This window comes from Pseudopodoces humilis, chromosome 13 (genome assembly GCF_049639895.1).
Source record: "Pseudopodoces humilis isolate 2021_Gansu_Grassland_sample_001 chromosome 13, ASM4963989v1, whole genome shotgun sequence".
NCBI classification, from domain to species: domain Eukaryota; kingdom Metazoa; phylum Chordata; class Aves; order Passeriformes; family Paridae; genus Pseudopodoces; species Pseudopodoces humilis.
The window spans coordinates 15,334,997-15,355,360 of NC_142212.1; the positions used below are offsets into that span (position 1 = coordinate 15,334,997).

Here is a 20,364-nt window from a genome sequence, read left to right on the forward strand (position 1 = left end):
ACACACTCCTTGGGCACACCCTGGCTTGAGGATTTGTCTCTCAGTCGAGAGGCTGACACTTAGAGGTGCAAGCTCCAACAGCATTTGTGGATTTTATGTTAACAGAGGTGAACCTTTTGCCTATCAAATTTGATGGAAAGACTGAAAGAAGCCTTAGGCTGGGCCCATTTCTCTAACTGCAGCAGAAGGAAAAAGCTCAACCATTAGTGCTTCATTTTTACACGTAAAGCATATTTCTAGCTGCTGTGTTCCCTTGAAGGCAGAACAACAACCATGTGCATGTTAACTCATCTGAGCTGCAGTTTTCTCTGCCCAAATATTACCTCACAGTTTAACAACCTTCCCTCACTGCTTTTTATTGCCACATAAAGATACCTGTGTGGCCTTGAAACACTAACATGGCAGCTGAGTTCTGTCACTCTCAATAGAAACATCTTGCAAATCTCTCTTGCACCACAGACACCAGCAGCTTGTGAGGGAATGGATTTGTCTCACTCTGTCAAGTGCAAAAGATGCTGATGTCTGTTACAGCATCCCTCTCTCCCCACCTGATCCAAATAATAGCCTGAAAAGCCAAGAGTTACAAGACAAAAAGGACCCTCTGCCAGTGTGTCTTCCTAGGAGGTGGCAGAGGACTCCTGCATACATTTTATAGATAGTAGGTGAGGAGGGGTGACATTTGGTGACATGCACACCCCCAGGGTCATTTTAGCCATAAAGTGTGTCAGAGCTTAATTAAAGTGGACATTTGTACTCACAGTTGCATTAGCCTGGGCAGCCTGAAAGCCTTGACAGGAAGCTGAGTGATCCTGTTTTTACTCAGACGAAGTGTTAGCAGGGACCGTGACAGGCTATCAAAAGCACCAGGCTCCAGGGTGCTGATTCTGTTGCTCCCCAGGTAGCTGCAATAAATCACAGCAGAAAAATTAACAGTTCTGTCAGAAATCACCTTTTATCAGCATTTACTTGGTCTGCAGACAAGCTGGTGAAGCTATGGAGATGGCTTCAAACCAGCTGAATTTCTGGCTGCAAAAAGGGCACAGGGCCCTTCCCAGAGCCTGTGATGAATGTGGAGAATTGCTGGGCACTTCCATAGAGCTCCCTGACATCCTCCTACTTAAACAAGGCAATCAGGAAGGGAAGCCAGAAACTGGAGACTATTCCAGTGCAGGATGATGCTATTCATTCCCCATTTTTCCCTCTGTATCTGTCCCAGAGGTCTTTCTTACTTGGATCCCAGTCAGCCACAGGGGGCTGTTTCTGCAGGACAACAGGCAATTATCTGTCACAACACCACTCTCTTACACACTCTTGCAACGAGGAACACAAACTGGTGTAAACTTTAATGCAGGCAGACTATTTGCCTGCACCTCTTCAAAGGTACCTAGAATACAGATTGTTTCATGTTTCTCTGAATAGGCAAATATCCTGTTGGGATGGTGTTACTCTGCTTGACCCCATTTTCTTCAAATAATCAGGGACATTTTTGTTCTCAATATTCAGAAAGCCACTTTAATGATGAAATAGTTGTTCTTTTCTTTTAGATGCACATGGGTTTGCAGTTGTAAAGACACCTACACAGGAAGGATGTAGGATACCTGAAAGAAACCTTCTCTCTGCAACACAAGTAATAATAATCTGCATTCTTTATAGCTACATCAGAAACCAGACAGCACTCAAAAAATAACCTGACAAAAGTGACAATGTGCTGCCTTCTAACTCTCCTTTGCACTTAAAATCCTGACAAATAATCCTATACTTCTTATGGTCATTACTTCTTTTTTTAAAGGTTTGAGGCCCTTTTCTGTGCTGTGGTAACTCAACAAAAGCAGTTCCCAAGAAGACAAACTCACAGCTCCTTTATGTGAAGTCCCTGTGGAAAGCAGCCGTTTCGGATTTCCGTGATGTCATTGAAGCTCAGGTCCAACGTTTCCAGGGTAACATACGGCTGCAGCTGACTGCCTTCAATGCTGCGGATCCTGTTGTGATGCCTGAAACAGGCAGGAGGAGAAAAAGAGACTGCTTAGTTCTCCTAGAAAAACAGAAAGAATATCCGAGCCTGCAGCAGGCCCCCAGGCTGGCCCTGAGCTTGTACGCTCAGTTATGGTGACTTTTCAGCAGCTGTTTGAGGAGAAACCCATTCCAGAGAGACATTCCCTAATCCCCTCGCTGCTCCTCTGGCTGGACACCAGCTCACAGGTATCTATCTGTAGGCTTCCAGACACTTTTTTTCTTCTACAGAGCTACTGACTCCACTCATCAGTTTTTCTTCCATTAATCTGGGCTCTCCTACAAGCCTGCACTTCCAAACTGGATTTGTTACATGCAAGGACTACAGGGCTGGATTTGAATCCCAAAGGCAAGGAGTGCAGATCAGTGGCTTAGCCAGCCTGCCAAGGCTTGATCCAGAGAATGTGACTTTCAGAGAAGGAAACAAATAAGTAAATACAAACTCAATAAAAGTTACATAATGTTCTCAGCTCCCAAGGATTCTTCTGAAAATTCCCAGCTTTGCACTGTATTACAATGATTTGTAACACAAAGAAATAAGAAGGCTTGCAAATATTCTTGCAGATATTTCCTTATCTTTTGCTATTTTTGTCCCATTGCAGGATTAGGACAACTCTGCAGTGCCAGTGCCTGCACAAGCACAAGCTGCAGGATCAGACCCTGCACTGATCACCTGTGATTGCTGCCTTACCAGGACAGCCTGAGGGATTCAATCTAAGGTTTTTCTTTAGAGAAAGTCTTACAACAGCCCTCAGTGTTTCCACAGCCACCAAACAGTTAAATACCTTTAGACCTCAACTGTACTCAGCAAGGTCTAAGTAAAAATCACCCCCCTACCAAATCCTTTCCTCTGACTCTTTTCTGGCCTGAGTCAGTAGAGAACAGTAATGAATTAAAAAAATACATTGTGCATTAGTCACAAGAGGCAGAGCCTGATGTGAATTTAGACCAGTCACTGATATTACTGGCAAGGCTGTGAGTGAGGCACTCCAAACAGACGCTCACCAGACACTTGGGAACTTGCTGAATAATAAGAGATAGTAAAGAGAGTTCAGACAAGTCCTGTGCCTCAATCCATCCAGATCCCTACTGGGTGAGCAGAGGAGGGGAGAGCAGGCAGGGAAAGCACCCCTGAATGCAAGCCCCAGCTCCCCTAACAAAACATCAGTTCTTTGAAACAAAAAACTGAGGGATGGCTGACACAGCTTTTCAGGCACTGAAGCTTACAGATATCTAGGACCCCATCATCTCCAGCTTCACCCCTACTTCAGGCTCTCCCAGGGGTTCACACAAACTCCTCTTGACAAAAACCTCCTCCCTTTGACAGAAAATGCCAGCAGCACAAGGCTGGGGACCTGCTCCCCACACTGTGATCTGCTCCTTTACTCTCCCTGTTATTAAAACCAGATTGTTTCACCACAGCACTTGCTGGTGTCCACAACAGGAAGACTGTAAAATCTGCAACCCTAGAACAGTTTGCTTTTGGGAGACTCAACCTTTAAACAGCCAGCACAAGGCCCTTGCTTAACACTGGGGGAAGAGGCACAGAAACACTACTTTGACTGAAGAGTTTAAATGATAATTAATTCAGTACAGGCTCAGAAAACATCAAGGACAAATTTTACAGCACTATAGCAGTGTGCTGCTAATACAATGCAGTAAGGTGCCAAGAAAAATCAAAGGAAAGTCATAATTTATGTCTCCAAACTGGTTATTCCATGGGTTACCAGCACACAGGTCTCCACAACCACAACTGTTTCAAAGGCAGTGACATGGCTGCTGTCCAAAGGACCAATATTCATTTACTGGGAATAAAGTCTGAATTTTCACATCCATGAAGATTCAATATTCACATTCTGAATTTTCATATCCATGAAAATTCAGTACTTACACATCTAGCAGGACAGAGGTGCACTGAATTTACAGTATAGTGAGATTAAAACACAGGAAAAATCACTATACCCAGAATTTTGTGACCTCTGTTAACTAAACACATGGGCAAGGGGAATTTCTTTGCTCCTAGGACTAGGGTTGTTTGTTTTTTTTTGCAATTAACTTGATCAGTAGAATCATAAGGCTCAGAAATTTTAAATGTGTGTCCAATCCTGATTCAGGAAAGCACCTCAACATAGACATAACTGAAAGCAAACCAAGAGCACATTTTCTGGAGCTCTCCTGAAGCAGGGGCTGCGAGTTCAGCTCTGATCTCATCTAAGCTGGGATGGCTGAGATGAATCTGGCTGTAAATTAACAGGAAATGAAGGCTTGTACAAACGAACATGGAGAATCTATAAATCACCTGACAATCCCTACGCAGGGCAGTTAAGTCTGCAAGGGACTTGAGAGCACAGAGTGAATTTGGACACGAAATGTTCTTCAGAAGCCAATGTTTTTTGGTTTTGGGTTGTTTTGTTGTTTTGTTTTTTTTGAGTATTAATATTTTTGGGCTTTGGTTGCTTAACATATATCCACTCTGCCCGCCTGCCAGATCTCCCAACCCGTCCCAGAAGACAGACTTGAAGAAGGGAAGGAAAGGACAGGAAAGAACTGTTTTGTTTGAGCCGTGTTCGCAGTTTCCAGGTGACTCCTGTCTGTTCGCCTCTTGCTTTCCATGTGCTGCAGCTGGCAGATGAGATGGATACATTATTTTACACAGGCAGAAAAACTGGCTCCTTTCTCTCCCTCTCCCCATCTCCTTCAAACATGGGCCGACTCCAAATGTAACTCTCAGCTCCAAACACCATCCCGGGCCAGTCCCAGCTGGGGAATGTCAGACAGTTTGCTGCAAAGCACTGCACCCTCTCAAAGCACTGCACTTCAAACAAAGCCTGGGACTTCTACCATACACAGCATGTGATAAGAAGGCAACATAGCCCAAACCTTTTACTAGCTTGATTACAATTTATTTTTCATTCTTTTGGTAAGAGCCCAAATGTGATTTAACCCTTGCTGTTACTGCTTGGATCCTCTCAGCTCTCCTGCCTTTGTTCCCCTGTTCATCATAAGGGTGTTTTACAGAAAAAAAAAAGACAAGTAATGTTATTAATTTGCCTCTCCCCTTTATCACTGACTGGAAAAGGGCTGGATTTTTCCCAACCACTTCACACTGGGTTGGCTTCAAATGTGACAGATCAGATTTTAGCACCAATTGCCGAAACCAGGCGGTAAAGCACGAATAATTGGTGCTTGCACCACCAACACCTCCAGGTATCCTTTCCTCTCCCCACTCCTTAGGTATCACAGCCTGGAAAAAGCTTTCCCTGCCTCACTTCAGCCAGTGTTACCTCAGGAGTATACAATGACAGGGCTTCAATGTGAGATTGTGCAATTAGAGCCTGGAGTGGGAGCCAAGTCTCTTGGTTTCTATTCCCAGCTCTGGCACTGACTCATCTGCCTTGGGCAAGTTCCTTAACCCCTCTCTACCTCTGGCTTTCCAATGTGCATGGAAAAGGACTATCCAGCTAGGATGATGCAGCCTTTGCTGAGGACTAAAAATCCAAAGTGGAAGCAGCTGAAGTGAAAAAGAAATCATGGGTACTAAGGAGCCCATCCAAGTCCCTTTAGGCTTGTTTATGAATATGGGAGGATCTGGCTGAAACAACTGAACGTCCAAGCTCATACCCAACGTCATTCCCAGAGACACCTCATCTGCAGCAAACACAGACCTGAACACCCCTGTGCCAAGCCAAGGTAGCTCGGAGTCAGCAATGATCCCTCCTGATCACTCCATACCCATGGCACTTGTTCAGGAACTTCACCCTCGGGTCAGCACCAGCTATAGCCACAGAGGGAGAGGAGAGATGGGCAAATCCACCCTCCAGCCCCAGCTTAACCTGCCTGAATCCCACTTCAGCACCCCGAGGCAGCGCAGCCTCTCAGCCCTTGCACAGACCCCTTGGGCTAACAGGAGATTTGGAGTAACCTCAGCCAGCTCCTTGCTGAACCAAGCCCAGGAGGACCCCGTAAGGAAACAAACGTGTGCTCTCTGCTCCTCCGGGCTGAGAAAAACAAGCAGAATGTTCCAGCGAGGCCAAAGCGTGTTTGGGTTTGCTCTGAGTCGGGAGGGAGCTGAAGGGGGTGGCAGGAAAATAACAGGTGGCGCAAAGTCAAAGGCTTGCAGCATTTCCAGGAATCTCAGCTTGTATTTTAGAGGTAAAGTTACACTTTAATCCCGGTGCGTTTCCTCATTCGAAGCGTCTTTGTGAATATTTATTTGATAAACAGGCTGTGAAACATTTTCCACCAGACCTAATAGGGGAAGAATTCACCTTCCTCTTTGCAGCGAGCAAAGAGAACACCACTCAGTTTAATTTATACCTTAGCTTCAAACTCCTCGTGTGAAATGGATGCAAAGCGCAGCACAAACACATTCCTTTGTTGTTTGAGCCACATTCTCTCCCTACAACAGCTGCCCACTCAAAAGCTGACAGTGGAAAATCAAAGCAAGCAGACCCTCAGACAGGAATGCACAAGGGGCTTTGCTTGGGCTGATTTAAATACAATCAGCACAAAACCTCCTGGTTCAGACAAAGCTTGAGTTAAGGCTGCCGTGGGTGCTGTGAGTCTGCAGCGTAAATGTTCAGTGTGAAGCCAGGCTAAAGGCAGGGAGAAGTCACACGCCTGGCCTTCATGTAGTGTCAGCTTACAGATCTGGCCGGGCTCACCAGAGAAAAAGGAAAGCTGTAATACAGCAAACCTATTAAACCAGCACCTGTTATAGGCATCAAAAATAAAATCGAGCTTCTAAAGAGCGGCTCTGCACCTCCGGCAGGGCTCTATTAATATGCCAGCACATTTTCAAAATTAGCGTACGAGGGAGATCACAGGACTAGAAAGAGAGAGATTTTAAAAGTTCAGGGTTTGGTTAGTATTTCCATCCTGACAAAGTATTGAAGAAACAAAATGCTGGAGCCAGAAAGAGTTATGGGGTTTGCTACTGGAGGACAGGCAAGGTTTGGTGTCGGAGACTGGCCGTGCAAAGAGAGGGAGATCAAAGGCAGCGTAACCAGAGATGGATCACATTCACTGTGACTAACACATGCCTGGAACTACCTGCCCTCCTCCTCCTCAGCTCAGAGGAGATGGAGACCCAGTGCTGATCCTTCTAGAAACACTGAAGAAGATCAAAGACACGGGTTCCTAAGCTTTCACCTTACATGATTTGCTATTTGATTTTAGCCTGCCACTCACTACACAAACACAAAAAGCAATAAATAAAATCATGGTTTGAGAGTAGAGTTCAATGCCCGAGTAATTTTTCTAACAAGGCAACAAAGGTAACTGATAATCTGGAAGGTGAATTTGTGTTTATAACAGAAGCAAAATAAAGGTTTCTGCTTTTCCTGGTCACCTTCTTACATTCAATAAGCAAAGATCTCCTAAGTGATATTTATTAATGCATGGAAAGCAGGGAGGGGAAGAATGTCATTGGGACCTGCACATCAGCTTTGACTCGAAGTTCAAACAATTTATCACTGTAAAATCTCTTAAGAGTGAAGAAGAAGATGAAGTAAACAAGCAGGTGACATGCTGGAAGTCCATGTCACACCATCCTCTAGTTCTTCACATCAGACCTTCCCAGAAAAACTGCCTGATGTGCCATAGTCCTCACACTTCCAAAGTGCCCTGGAAAGCCCCACTAGCTGTCTGATACTTTGTGTTGTCATATCAGCCTTTCCACAATAATCTATGAGGCACAAGATTCTGTACTGTCACGAGAATGTGTAGTTTTATCCAACACCATAACTGTATTTGCTGATGGGAACTGCCCCACTGTCCTTTCAGAGTAAGGCTTCATGGGTTGCTGTTTGGACAGGAAGCAAGGATGCATGGAAGCAGCCCCCACTTTTCTCAGATGCTCTGAATCACTCCTTCCCTGAGGAATCCTGGCAGATTCCCAGGCTGTCAGAGATACAGCTCTGTTTGTTCAGGTGCTGGCTGCACACACAAGAGCAGAGCAGTGCAGGCAGCCACTGCATTTTAGGGTCAGCCACACAAAACAAGCCAACCTAAAAAACCAAAAAACACCACCCCCAAAAAGCCCAAAACCAAGAAAAACAAACCCCAAACCACTGAAAAAATCCATTTGTGTAATTTTTTTATGAATATCCAAACTTTCCCTTAAAGGTTTATATACTCTATTTATGATCCTAAGTCAGGATCTTCCCTCTCCTTAGCAATCCTTCAGGAAAAGTCTAAGATGCAGAAAACAAAATCCATGACAATTTTATACTGCTTTTCACTTAAAATCATATATAGGAATAATGCAGGAACAAGCTGATGGAGCTATTCCAACTATATTTAACTACAGCAGAAAATCTGAAATTCTTCATCTGCTGTACATCAACTTCAAACCAGATATATTCCAGGGGGCTTTTATTTATCAGGTCATGTTCTCACCCTGTTTTGTGGTTTAGGTTGAAGAAGCATGAAGCAAACTACCCCCAGATACACACAGCTGGGACAAGACAGGGGGGTTAAAAAACAACCTGGGGTTTGGGGTTTTTTTGAAGGTGGAGGGGATGGAAAAAAATGCAACCTTTCACAGTGAAGTGACTGTGTCTCTGTTCCAGGTCATGGATGTTTAAAGGCAGAAATCAGTCTGGGAGATGAGATTTGTTAATTCACCCCTTTGGGCCTGGGAGCAGCAGCCACCTGCAGAGGGCTGTGCTATGAACTCTATTCCCACAAGCAAACTCTTACTCACCCACTGCAGTCAACAGGACTATTCATGTGAGCCCAGTGTGACCCAGGGGCTATGTCTGCACTGTCTATTAAAGGCCACTCTGTGGCCACTCACGGGACCAAGCTCATCTGCCTCTCACGTTGATGGACTGCAACCACTGATCCTGGTGCACTCCCAGTGGCCTCAGAGCATCCTTGTGCCCAGGGTACCCAACCATGGGCAGATGTTATCCTGCTGCCAGGCACACTCTCACAGCTCTTTCATAAAGGCAGCCACATGGATAAGAGGCAGGGATCAAGTATTCTCTTCAGAATTTTTCGTATCAGCTGGACATAAGCAAAGGCCTGGATCTGATGAACAATCATTAATGGGTTTTGCTGGGTCATGAAGGAAAGTCTTTCTTCTATTGTAACCAAAACCACCACATAGCCAGTGAGATACATATTCTCTTTGAATATTTCTGCACTAGCACTGTTTATGTAATAAACTTTCTGATTTCTTACATGACCTTACACTGTGTGCTAGATCCACTGAGGTAAGTCATGTCATTTTCCAAAGTGCTCTCCCTCACTCTGATCTGCATTTCCTTTCACTGGACCTTGACTTGCCACCGTATGATTTTGGTTATTTTTTGCAACATACAACTTCCTACACCTTCAGCATTTCATTTCATTAAGAGAACAAAATGTGTGGGACAGGCAGGATTAGAAGTTAGTCATCTTTAAAACAGAGGCTGTCTTATCTCTTCAGCAGATTACACAACCTGCTATGGCATCAAAGCAAATTAAGATTCCTAAAGACAAGACAGTCTCTGTTATGGGTACAGTCCCCCCATCAGCAACTGGGTGGTTCTAAGAAGACCAGCTCTCTCTTCAGGTTACACTGGATGTTTCATCAAGATTGTGCTCTGCAGCAGCTTTTAAAATGATGTGTTCACAAAGGGCACAGATCCATCAAACAGGCTGTGCAAAGCATCTCTCATTGTCTGGCACAGCTTCTCTGTAACAAGCCTCCCTGAACTTTTATTAACTCAGTGCCAGAGCACAACTTCATGGCCCCGTGTGCAGCTTGACCCCAAACCATCTCAGTGATTATCTGCAGAGCCCTGGGTGCTTCCCCCCTCCATGGAGGATGCACCTGCAAGGGTTGGGGCCAGGTATCTTCAGCAGGGGCTGCCCAACCTGTGATGCACTTTGGCCAAAGGCACAAGGGAGGGACAGGATCACTAAGCCACCGAACACCATCACTGCTGGTTTGGAAAGGGGCAGTTTGTGAGCACTCACAGCTGCCCAAGCCTTCCACCCCCTCCTCCAGCTCTCTGCCCAAACCACCGCTCCTGTCACTTCTGACATTCCCTGACCCATCTGGAGCAAGCACTGAGAAAGGCTGCAAAGGAGAGAAGAGGCTCTTCTGAGTGCTGAACTCTGCTAAGGAGGAGAATTATCCTATAGGAATAGAAGGAAGAGAGTCATATAAGGGCAGTTTTCATACAAGAATGCAGGAAACCACAGGGCTCTCTGCACCAGCTGTCTGAATGGGGCTGTGGTGCTCAGCAGAGCCTCTTTGAAAGAAGGGTTGCATCAGTATTTGAAAGGGATCATTCTGTTGCTGGCAGATGACAGTCAGGTCAGTGTTTCCATGCTCTACATCTCATATCTTTGGTTTGCTACTCTCTTGCTCCACCACTGGCTTTTCCTCTTGTGCTTCTCCCTCAAGGGCTTTCTTCTGCTGCTGATACGTGCCAGCCAAACTCAATCTTCTATCACAAATTAAATGTGTAAGCAACTCCTTGAAGCCAAGAAAGAGGCCAGCTTCACCCCAGCAGTTTGCTGCTCTGAGGAGTTCCTGCTCTCCACAGCCCCACACTTGCACACTGCTCATGTCAGGGCTGCTGCCAACACCCCCCACCTTATCACTGGCCCCAAAGATGAGTCAGGTTTGTGATAAGGAAGAACAGACATCTAAAAATCAGATCCAGCCCAAATGTCAACTGAGCTAGCACAGAGCAGGGGCTGGAGCAGAGACAGCAGCTTCCTTTCATTTCATTGCATGCAAGTTTTGTGCTTCTAATCAATAAGGATGGCATTTCCATTTGAAAGCCAAGAAGGTCCAAAAGCACAGGGCATGGAGATACTTTATCCTTAAATCCTGATACTGGTTTTAGTTTCTCTTTGTGTAATAAGTGATCAAAGTAAATAAGATCCACCACAGCCTAGAGAGTGCATGTGTTTTGTGGGTGGTTTTGTTTTGCTTTTGTCTCTCCACGGGAGTGAGGAGGGGAAAATAACACAAGCAGAGAAGCAATTCAAGTGCAAACCAAACGCAATGGCTCTGCCCATGATGCTGCAATTTTAATCCAAATTGTAACTGCAAGCAGAATTCTTCTTGCTACGTATGCACTGTGTCCCTAAGCCACAGTGTGACACAGGGGCTTTTCCCACCTTTGACAGGAACACAATGAAAAGAGGTGGATTTAACTACACTGATGATAAGGGAGGTATAGAAAGGACAACACACTTGAATACATCTTCCAGACCATCAAACTCTCCATCTCATGGAAACTGCAGTGGAAGCTGCTAAAAGACCTGCCTCTTGAAAAAGGCAGCATTTGAAGAAATACATTTTTGACTGGCCAGTCAAACTCCTGTTAACACTTGAGAGATGTAGATAGGCTGGCGTTCTGTCTGCTCCAACATGACACACACTTGTGCTCTGTTGAAAGGCCTTATCTGTCTTGTCAGCAAGGTCACAGGAACAGGGATTGCCTCTGGGCAGACCTCACTGAGCTCTGTTCAGCTCACACTGCTCAGCCTGCAAGAAGGAATAGCTCCTGTGTGGAGAAGTGAGCTGCTCTTCACAAGACCAGGCACCCTGTTGCTAATAAAGCTCACCAAGGAGGAAGGGTGGCTTTGGGAAACCCCAGAACAGGGTGTCAAAACATTCAAGGAAGAGGAAATTTGTGTTTTAGAGTAGAACTGCCTCTGTACTAAGCCAGGCTGGTGTAAAACAGGCTGTTCAATCTTCCCTGGTAAAGATCCTGTAAAGTCAAGTGTAACCATTCACCACCACTTAGTAATTCTCCAAGCTCCTTTAGTAAAACCATTTACTTCTTCAGTTCCTCCTATTTTGAAAAGCTGACTGCTCTTTTGAGAAAACAACCTTGAGGGCAAAAAGTATATTGGTAATATGACCAAAAGGTGCTCCTTTTCCAGGTCACCTGAGGGATTACAGAAAGTCCAATCCCTTGGCCTGATTGCTCATGCTAATCACCACCTTGTCCAGCAACTGCTTGCACAGAGTGTGTGATCTACAGTAGATGGACTAGACAGGAAATTATATTTAAGTCTAAAATCCATGAGACATTTACAGATTCTTTCTTTTGTCATCAACTCTTAATTCTACACCTCCCTCCAACTCATTTTTATCTGCTCAGATCTGACCACTAACACAGTTTTCACTTGGACAGCCCTGCACTCCTGTTTCATTTTCCAGCTACCTTTGCTATTTTCCCTGATGTGCAATTGAACATTAAATGGTTTGACAGGCAGAACATGCACTCACCCAACCACTTATTCCCAATCAATATTCATGTGGAATTCCTGTTAACAAGCAGGAGTTATGCACACAAACGTAAGGGAGGGTGGCCTCTCAAGTGATCACTTCATCTGAAGGTGTGACAGATCACTTTCTCATTTATCTTAACCAGCAATCACATTTTCTACGCTGCACACCCCCAGCAGGGCTGCTTTTGCAAGATAATCACTTTTGACACGATCTCCATTGTTCACTTCCGCAATTAATTGGGGAATTTGACATGGGTTAAAAATAAGAGAAAATCCAGCACATAGCTGGCTTTTATTCAGTTAGAAATGAGCTTTCTATGGACTTTTTTTGCTAATCTCTTCCAACCTGCACATAGAAGGATCACATTCAAGTGAATATTTTCTTCACCCTACACTATTCCTAACGGTGCCAGTGTTTTATGCCACCCAACTTAAACCCCACAATTCTAACCCAACCCCTGTTCTTACTCCTCTCTGGGTTCTGTTTCATGCTCTGAGGAGCATCAGGAGAAAACAGGATAACTGAGGACTAACTGGTCAATCTCAGCAGGGAAGCAGGAACACATACTGAGAGCTTCCTGATATTGTGCAATTTTGTTAAAAAACTGAATTGGCCAAGCTTTCAGAGAGGAAAATGGACAGAGAATTTTACCCCAAAATAATTCAACTTCCTTTTACTGTAGCCTCAACTTCACATTTACTCACCTCTGAGCAAACTTAATTGCCATTGCCAGCAGTTTTTAGGCAGGAAACTCCAATACGCTAAAAAACTTTCAACTCAGCAAGTTATTTATATTTGAAACCTGCTTGGTCTGTGAAGACTAACAAAAGAATTGCTTTTGTAGATGTGTGCTTTATTTGCCATATGCCATTAAATGAGACAGTCAATCTACCACAGATATTAATAGTAGCAAGTTTGGGCTATTCTAAGGCTCAAATATGAAGCTATTTTTCGTACTGACCTTAACAAAAGATCATGGTTGCAAATGACCCTAACAACTGATCTAGGCTTGATCTGCAGAGTGACAGAACTTAGAAACCACTTTGTGAATTGTACATAAAATATGCACCTGCCCTTGGAGATGCTTTACACCCAGGAGTTCCATCTGCCCCGAGTAGATCCGCTTCAGCTCGGAGGAAGCAGATTCCCCCAAAGGGGAATTTACTTTGGGGTGTAATGAAACCATGGTTCATGCACAAAAGATCCTCTTCAGTATTCCAGCTCCTAACCTTGTGTTCTGTCCCACAAGATCACTGGTGTCCTCTCTTTCCTCCAGACACACACATACCAGAGCAGATCTGACCTAGCTCAGAGCAATTCTCTACTCACAGAAGCAGCTGCCACGGCTGCACAAAATGCTTATCCTTGTTATTAAATACATAATAGAGCAGCCTCCAGGGGTAACTGGTATTTCATGAGCTGCCACCAACTTTCACTATCTTTATCCTCTGGCCAATTTTTACACTCTGCTGTATGTGCCCAGATTGCTTTCTGATGCTCTTTTGTTGAGTCTGATAACTGTGTGCTTTACTGCTGTTGCTTTTCTAAAAGAAATGATTACTCATTTCCCTGGAATAGCCTCAGATCCTTTGCCATTTCCATGTGCTCATGTTATATCTAAAAGCTCAAAGAGGACATGCAAATGATTAGAACAGTTCCAACAGCCCAAAAGAGAAGTCAAAACAGCATCTCTTCTGGTGCTTGGGAGCACATGATTAATGAGAGTTTCCTTCACTGGGAAAGGCTCCTGCAGTCTTTGGCCTCAAAAACTTGCAGACTTTACACACCCAGAGCCTTAATATGAACTCTGAGCAAAACAAACTTACGAGGTGGGTTTCAGAATAGCTTATGCCTGTACATTGCTGCATGCTGAACAGCCTGACTGTCAGCATTCTTTTAATTTTCCCTTTTCATATTGATATATTTCACATTCCAACCCAGACACTCAGTAGTATAGCCTGTAATGTGGACCAAACTCTCAGAAAGCAACTCTCTCTATCTCCAAGGGGAATTGTCTAAGCAAACCCTGGAGAATTGGCCCCTGCAGACATTACACCTCATAGGTCATGCAGGCAGGGGCTGGGGGTGAATCTGCTCCCACTTATGTATCTACACATGCCTACACCACTTTGCCTTAGTTCCCAGAGAAAGTTTTCTTTGGGCCAATAATTAGGAAGAGTGGAAGGCAGTGTGGTTTTCTGAGCTGCCCAAGGCACGTCCTGCACACAAGCAGAGCCTGCTGACTTCAACCAGACCCCGCGCACGGCTGCGTCTGAGTCATCTGGATTTTGTGCTTGTGAGCACAAAACCTCTTGCTGTGACCCAGATGGAATTAACAGAGTAGTCTCCTTATTTCTAATTGTTAGATCATCCCTTTTTAACTCCAGCAAAGATGACTTGCAGATTAAACCCCTTGGGGGTCAAGGCAGTTGTTCTGTTTGTACAGCAATTAGCACAGCAGGATCCCAGGCCACAAATGGCCTCCAAGGCTACGTCTGTACTGTCGAGTTAGCTCAAACCTCATTCTTCCTGTAAGCCAAACTTCCCAGCTCTCAACACCGCCTACACAGAGGTTTTTACTCTGGCCTAGCCAGGAGCACGAAGTGAGCTCACACCTCGTGTAGGGACCAGCTCAGGCTTGAGCTGCGCTCTCCGAACAGCACAGATGGCAGCAGTTTTGAGCTCTTCCCTCTAACAGGGGTCACCCTGAGAGGCTGCCAGGGACAGAGCTGCAATGCTCAACCAAGTCTGCACCATCTTAACTTGCAAAGCAAAGATGAGGTGAAGTACCAGGTCTCAGCCCACCACCCCAGCTCCTGGGAAATCTTACAGAAATGGTGCATTTGTGAGATCCCACTCAGAGCAGCAGAGCACAGACTGCTTGCACTGTTCCAGCTCACAAAGCAAGACACCTTTGCCTTGGGTGAAAGCAAAACAGCAGCTCAAAGAATCTAATGGACCACATGGGTTTTCATAAGGAGTGTCTGCAAACCCTATCTGACAACACAAGTGAAGCAGTGCAAACAGCACTAAAATAACAGCTGCTTTCCCATCCCTTCACTGCAAAAGAATGAGGCAACAGCTCAATAGTGTGATCCTGATTCTGCCACATTATGAACCTCCAAGACCAGTCAACTTTAATCTAGTGCAAAGGTCTAATGAGAGTCAAAGAAAATCAAAGACAAAAAACAAGGGTCACAATGTGGCTAATTTAACCAGAATTATAATAAAATCCCCGGCACTTAAGAGGAAAAGCTCTACAAGAAACCATGCAAGTCAAATGGAAGAGACTGGCTGAAGTCTTTGACCTGTCTTACCTGACATCCAGCTGGAATAGCATACAGTACCCTCCTTTCCACGAGGATCATGCTGCCCCAACCAGCATCTGAGCTCATCAGCTCTTTTTCAAGCAGTCCTAGCATGCTCCCTGCCACTCCCAGTTTCCAATTCTCCATGTATTTAGTTTTCAAATTTTACATTATATATTTTGCCTGGGGCACAGTAGATCACTTACCCTTCTCTTATTAGCTCTCTGTTTAATTACAGTTTAATGTGAATTGATCTTTACATTAATGAGTCTGTAAAGAAGATTGATTTTCTGCAAGAGACTTTTCTGCTCAGTTTGGCGGCAGAGTAGTTCTATTGATTTCGCTTTCCCCAGCAAATACATGGCAGTGTCACTGCATCTTCTTGTGAATCAGCTAATCCTATTTCACACTCCTTTACTCTAAAAATCCCTGTTCTGAGTTCCTTGTTATTGGTGCTTATTCAGAGCAAGATGATGGGGCCAAAGCATCTCAAACAGCTCTGCCTGTTGCTAACACACAGCTGACTGCTGTGGGTCACTGTCTCCTTTGTTCCTAAATGGCTGGAGGCTTAAAAGACTTACAGTGAAAGAAATGAAAGTTATTTTTAAGTGCTTAATCTGTTAACTTCCTTAATTCCCAGCCAGCTAAGGATGTGGCAGAGTGTGGTCTGTTTACCATGCTTGCTCCAGGTCTGGTTAGTGCTCTCCACTGAGCCCTACAGCTGCCCAACAGCCTGTGTCAGAGGATGCTGACTGAATCAGGCTTGGAGCCAGGGCAGAGGACAAGGATCCATCTCCAGCATCCTGTCCAAACGCCCCAAAACCCCTCCAGGATGCAGTTACCCACATGCAGAGAAGACAGGCCCCAGAGTAAGGGCTGAGCTGGTGCCTGCTCAGGGGTTTGTAGTAACAGATAATAACTGACCAGTGCAGGGCTGATTGCAGCTCCTTTAACCTGGCAAGCCTAAGAGTTCTTCCACACAAGTTAGGGAGGAAGTTGGATATAAACAGACTAAGTTCTGCAAATAAATGGTTTCTTCCATCATCCCTTTCCCTACCAGATCAGGTAACAGGGTCTAAGAGAGCCTTCAGAGTTAACACACTGTAGCTGCACTGGGATGGGAAATCCTCGGCCAAGGGCATGTCAGTGAAAACATCCTGCCATCAACTCCCAAATGTCCAAGTCTAGGAACTGTAACTAAATTACAAATGCTGTGGGAATTTCAGGCAAGGTTCTCCTCTCAGCTATTCCGATGTAATTTCGGAATGAATCCAGATTCAGTCTCTCCCCCTCCCAGCTGAATTTCCTGGCTTTTGTTTGCACTAACAGATGTTTGCATTTAATGTCTGTCTTTATTTGGTAACCCGTACATAGATTATTTTTCCCTTCTGTTCTATTAAAAGCCTTATCAAGTCCCTTATGTTTGCTCTTGCTGAAATGAACGACTTTGGCAATATTTTCAGTGTGCAAGGCAAACAAACTGATTCTTCGAGGAATAACTAAACTGGACCAAACTTCATGGCAGTATATTAGGACAAAGCATTTTTGATACATATGTCTGCAGCTTGGGACATCCAAGGGCTTGCAGAAAGCTTTGTGAATTTTCTCTTCAACAGATTCTCACATGCTTACATATATACTTAACTGGCCTGTGGTTCTCACACCATGTGGAGTCAGGCAAGTTTTGGGTGATGGAGACAGATATGGAAAACCCAAAAGCAGGGAATGCAAAGCAAAGCTCATTTAAAAAACAAACAATCAAACAAACACAAAATGACACACAAAAAAATAAACAACAAAAAATAAAACAAACAAAAAACCCCCAACAAACTTTATGGGAAATTTGAGTTCAGCAGTATTCTTTCTCCCAGCTCCAAAAGTGTGTTCTCCTGTTTAGGAAGAGTAGGAGATGAAGTAACTCATTCAGAAGGGCTGTTTTGAGTGACAAATACACAACCCTTGCTTTTATAATACATTAACAGTCCTTTGGAAATACTTAACCACATGCAATATACAAAACCTACTTCAGAGGTTTGTGAGGTAAACACACTTCACACATTTCTAAACACTGAAAAAAAAAAAGGAAATGTATTTATTTCTCTTTAGCATTAAGAATACACTGTAACACTATACACTTAAACATAAACCAGTTTCTCAGTACACAAGTCTTCATTATGAGTCTTCAGCCTGGGTTTGGTTTGGCAGCTTCCCCAATTATTACTTCACAGATTGGAAGGCCAGAAGAAACCAATATGACCATATAATCTGATTCCTTACATCACACAAGGCTAAGTAACTTTATCACCAATTTGCCTATCAAGCCCATTAACCTAGTGTTGAACTAAAGGACCATCTTTTAGGAAGCCAACCAATTGATTAAAGACTCCCAAAGAGGGAGAAAACTTCACTTCCTCAGCAAATCATTCCAATGTGAGTCAGCAATATTGATTGAAGCAGGTACTTTAAAACATCTTTCAGGTTATTTTTATCGCTGATAAAAATTAAAAGGAAATGCAAGGGGGGGAAAAGAAGTGGCATTCTCTAATACAAGCTAAACAAAGAGACCCTTCTTGCAGAAATAAGACAGCAGCATTACAAATCCTGCTATCAGAGTTATTTATGTGTAGCAGCTGAGGAGAGCAATTCAGATTTCTGGAAAGTGATACTAAGCAGGTTTGTTCAGAATACCATCCTTTTATCATTTGGCTTTGTAGCTTCTCCTTCTTTCTGCACCACTCTGAAATTTCAGAGGAGCTGTAAATCTACTGCCTTCCACCAGTCATTATTCCTCCTTTCCAAACTGCTTATTTCATTTCAGGAATAAAAAGCCCAAAGCTCCAGCAATTTGGTTCTTTGCCAGCAGCTAAATTAATAGCAAAAATAACAACAGGGGCTTGTGGAACTAGGAGCATTTAAAGACTTCATGAGAAAGAGAAGCCGTTCTGGGGGGCCTAAAACTATACCCTGGATGGCAAATTCTATACAAGCTTTCCAGCCATGAATCAGATTTCTGGAGGTCTTTTTCGAACCCTGGTGCACAGCACCAATGTGGCAGAGCAGTAAGTCAACAGATAAAGGCTGCCTCAGAGTAAAGTGAGAGCCTTTGGAGCAAGAGAGCCCAATCACCTGGTGGTGTGGTCACAGGCATTTTCCACCACAAGAAGTACCAAATCCATGGAAAATAGAGATACCTGCCTACAGGTGTACTGCAGGGCCATGCAGGCTGGAAGCCACCACCTGAACTGCTCCAGCACTTTGCTGGAGTCCCTGTTAGCTACAAACACTTCCCAGGAACCTGGGAGGTATCATGCATACCTCAGCAAAATTCCTTCTCAGTGCACGTTACAAGCAGACACATGCAAAAATAATTTTAGAAATCCACACTCTTTAGGTACTAAATAGTTTAATATTTTATTCCCTTCAGCAGCAGCATCAGCCCAAGATCCCTGGTGGCCAGTACACAAGGGCTCTCAGGTGTCTAATGCTTCTGTGGTCATCTAAACTACCAAAGTTAGGAACTCCAAACCTTCTGCAGATCCTGCTTTACAATCACTGCTCTCTCAAAAGAAAGTGTTACAAAGAAGTTGAAAGAGACCATAAAAACAGGTCTAGAATGAGTTCCCAGAAAGATTAAGATATGAATAGTCTCTGGCTTTAGGAGGGAAGAAGAAATGACCAGAACAGGGCCAGGGAAAAAAAGAACAATAAAGAAAAGGTAAAATTTAATAGCACAAGTATGAGCTAATGGTTGAAACCTAAAGGCAGATGAGAAAAAAGTTTTATTCAACCTGTGGAATTTACTGACGTAAGTTACCACTGACCATAAGCACAACACACAACCTCACACAAATCACACCACTCCAGATGATGTTTCTTAATTAAGGCGCCAACAAGCCAAAAACCAAAATGTAGAGTCAGCAGGAAGGAGCGTGACACTCATGAAACTCTGAGAGGCAGCTAAAGCCACCCCACAGAGAGCCCAGAGCCGAAGGAGGGACAGTGACTTACAGGTGGAGGGAGCGGACGCTGGAAGCGGCAGATCCCAGGGAAGGAATGGCAGTCAGCTCATTGTTGTCTAGTCGCCTGCAACAAACAGAAAATGAGGGTTAAAGCCAAACAGCCTGTGCCCAAGCACACAGGAGCAGGGGAGGGCTGACACTGGGCTCCATCTCAAGGGCTTTGTCTGGACCTCTGATGGCCATACACGAGAGCCACCATCACTGGTTCCACTGTATTGTCTTTACAAGAGCAAGGCCTTTTTCCCCCCCGCCACCCACTCCCTAAAGTGCTAGGCAGGAAAGCATTGTGCCACAGCCCTCCACTAGCCTGTGTTTCACAGAGTAAAGCCTGAGACAGGAGATTTTTGCACCTTAAGGCCAAGTGTAAGGAATTTAACCCCTTTCCCCAAGCTGCAGCCCCTGCTCACCCCACCTCCACACCAGCTCAGGGCCTGGGGGCACAACTCAGTGGCATCCTCTCCATACCAGGACCAGCTCTGGAAATCCCAGAGGGGTTTCCCCACAAAGGCAGCAGCAGGCAGTGCTGGGCACAGCAATGTCACCAGACACAGGGGCCCTGCTCCAGGCAGCTGGGGAGCACAGAGAGCCCCCGGGTTAATGGAACCGCAGGCCCCTGGCTCCTGCAACCACCAGCACAGAGACGTCCCCTGCAAGGGCCCAATGCTTGAAGTCTTTTTCTGACTGAAAACAGATCCTTGCCATGTGACTGGCTCTTCCTTGCTTTAAAGGGCCCTTGTTTGTATGGTGAATTAGTCAATTAATTACTGTAACAGTCGTT

General features: G+C 44.6%; 1 protein-coding gene across 1 annotated transcript in view; it reads right to left on the reverse strand.

Annotated features, from left to right (window-relative positions):
- LRIG1 (leucine rich repeats and immunoglobulin like domains 1) overlaps positions 1-20,364 on the reverse strand; it is a 90,647-nt gene that overhangs the window by 31,739 nt on the left and 38,544 nt on the right. Inside the window, exons 3-5 of the mRNA XM_014251502.2 lie at positions 19,576-19,650; positions 1,854-1,991; positions 759-902 (exon numbers count right to left, since the gene is read on the reverse strand). Coding sequence (XP_014106977.2) covers positions 759-902; positions 1,854-1,991; positions 19,576-19,650 — 357 coding nt within the window. The remainder of the gene's footprint in view (positions 1-758; positions 903-1,853; positions 1,992-19,575; positions 19,651-20,364) is intronic.